This window comes from Mangifera indica, chromosome 1 (genome assembly GCF_011075055.1).
Source record: "Mangifera indica cultivar Alphonso chromosome 1, CATAS_Mindica_2.1, whole genome shotgun sequence".
Lineage (NCBI taxonomy): Eukaryota > Viridiplantae > Streptophyta > Magnoliopsida > Sapindales > Anacardiaceae > Mangifera > Mangifera indica.
The window spans coordinates 21230125-21232496 of NC_058137.1; the positions used below are offsets into that span (position 1 = coordinate 21230125).

The 2372-nt window shown below is 33.3% G+C and overlaps 1 protein-coding gene across 1 annotated transcript; it reads left to right on the forward strand.

The window, feature by feature from the left end:
- Window positions 1-1449: 1449 nt before the first annotated feature.
- LOC123217217 (protein GL2-INTERACTING REPRESSOR 1-like) lies at window positions 1450-2094 on the forward strand. The gene has a single exon (XM_044638056.1). The coding sequence runs from the start codon at window positions 1464-1466 to the stop codon at window positions 1800-1802; it is 339 nt and encodes a 112-aa protein (XP_044493991.1). The 5' UTR covers window positions 1450-1463; the 3' UTR covers window positions 1803-2094.
- Window positions 2095-2372: the final 278 nt, after the last annotated feature.

Consider the following 2372-nt stretch of genomic DNA (forward strand, 5'->3'; position numbering starts at 1 on the left):
TCATAAAATTAAATTTAATAATTAAATTCATAACACCTAAATTTAATAATTAAAATGTAGGGGAGGTCCTACTCAGGAGATTTGGAAGGCTCACAATTTTCTACATTATCTATTACCCCGATGCGAACATGATATAAAAATAACCGGACTAAGGTTGAATGTTTTTATATAAAATTTAGTTTGATTCAATTCAATATAATTTGAAATTAAATCAAATTATGTTTAAATTGATATAAAATATATTTGAATTAATTCAAATTATTTTGAATGTTTTGATAAATATTGCCCGTAAAATATGTTAGGAGCATATTGAAAAAATGTTAAAAGAAAAAATATAAATAACATTTGCATATTGTTATATTTAGTCTTATTATTATTGATTTTTGTCTTCATTTTTTATTTTTTTAATAGTGAGGGTAAGATTTTGTTGCTAAAATGATAAATGTGGTTTAAAAAATCTTAGTATGTAATTTTTTGTATTATTTGTACACGAGACAAAATATGATTTTGTGAATGATTTCAAGTTAATTCAGATTATGTTAGATTAATCTGAACATAATTTAGGTTGGATTAAGATGAAAACTTTTTAACACTATTTTAATTTAATTTAGGTTAGAGTTAAAGGTTTTCGACGTAAAACTGAGTAAACACAAACACTATCCAATAACATAAACCGTCTGAATCTATGATTTGGTCTTGTATTCTTATGAAAATGGATCCACCTTTGAGTTAGTAATGGTTACCCACAAGAGAGGGAGAGAAGAGTTCCAATGCTAATGTGTGTATGTGGTTTGTTGTGTTTCCAGAATGTGTTGGTAATAAATATAAAATTTATAGTTGGATATTTTAAATAAGGATTTAATTGCAACACAACTTTTTGATTGGTTGCTTGCTATTTAATTTATTGGTGTTTGATAATGAATTCAATTCATAGTTGTTCTTTAAAAACTGGGTTTTGGCCATAAAAGCCGTTGGGTTCACAATCACAACACCGACTCCCAAGCAATGAATGAATCCATTTGCTTTTGCTGCACTTTGTAATTGCAATATTTACTCCAATTTTCCCACTTCTGCATACTTCTTGGGATTTTTCCTACCATTAATTCATTTCCTGCCCTCAATTTACACTCTTCTTCTACCAATACTTCAATTCAATTCTCTCTCCCTCCACCTCTTCCCTATAATTTAATTAAGCTTTAAATAATACTCCCCTTCAATTCCCATCTCCCTCCATTCATTTTTCTTATATATATAATGCCCTTCTAACCTCCAAAACTAACACCCCACCTAGCCTTTGGCTTTCTTTTTCAGCTTCATATAAACACCTCTCATCTCCAAGGCCGGTGGAAAACCTCTCCTACAGGTAATTCTATTATGATTTTATCTTGGCAATTCTAAGTTTTAAGTTTTTTGTCTTGTGTTTAAATCATCAATATATTATTTTTACAGACGGTATCAAAAAAATGAGTCGCAGAAACGGAAATGTGCCGAAACTAGAGCTGAAGCTGAACCTGTCGCCGCCGAGAGCTAACCGGAGGATGGATTCGCCAAACCGATCGGCCACAGCATCGCCAATGTCTCCGCCGACCTCATGTGTGTCGTCAGAGAACCAAGATGACACTCTCAGAAATTCCAACAGTCCTGAGGCCACATCCATGGTCCTGGTGGGGTGCCCCAGGTGCCTGATGTATGTGATGCTTTCGGAGGATGATCCTAAATGCCCCAAATGCAAGAGCACCGTTTTGCTTGATTTTCTTCATGACAACAACATCTCAGCCACTGCAAAGACAAGGAAAAGCTAGAATAGTAGGTCCTGAAATCTTTTGGTACTTCTGTTGTTCCCCCTAGGACTTATGTTATAGCCTTTTTGTCTTTTCTTTTCTGTTTTTTCTTTTAATTTTTTTACCTTTAGGTTGTGTTATTAGTGCTTCATCTTCCCCTGTTCCAAATGTTCAAAAAAAAAAAAAAAAAAACAAGAATAGCAGGGGGGCTACATTAGACAAATTTAATAGCAGCCAGCTGCCCTAATTTTCTGTTAAAGCATTTTAGGCAATTTCTGCGTACAATATTATATTTACTTTTCTGGTTTAGTAATTTACCTTGTATAAAATTTAAATACGGATGTGACTGGACTATGACTACAGGATAGTAGAAGCAAAGTCCAATCTAGAGTTCAGTTTGAACAGTAAATGAAGTACAACAAAGTGAATATCAGTGAATTTACCTGACCCCAAAACTTGGGTTAATTTGTCTCGACTCAAAAAGTACAAAAAAAAAAAAAAAAAAGCTGTTATAGAAGATACCAATGGTGTGGCTTGAGCCCACATTGAAGTGATTGGCCCCCCATACCAAGTTGGCATATTTCCCCCATG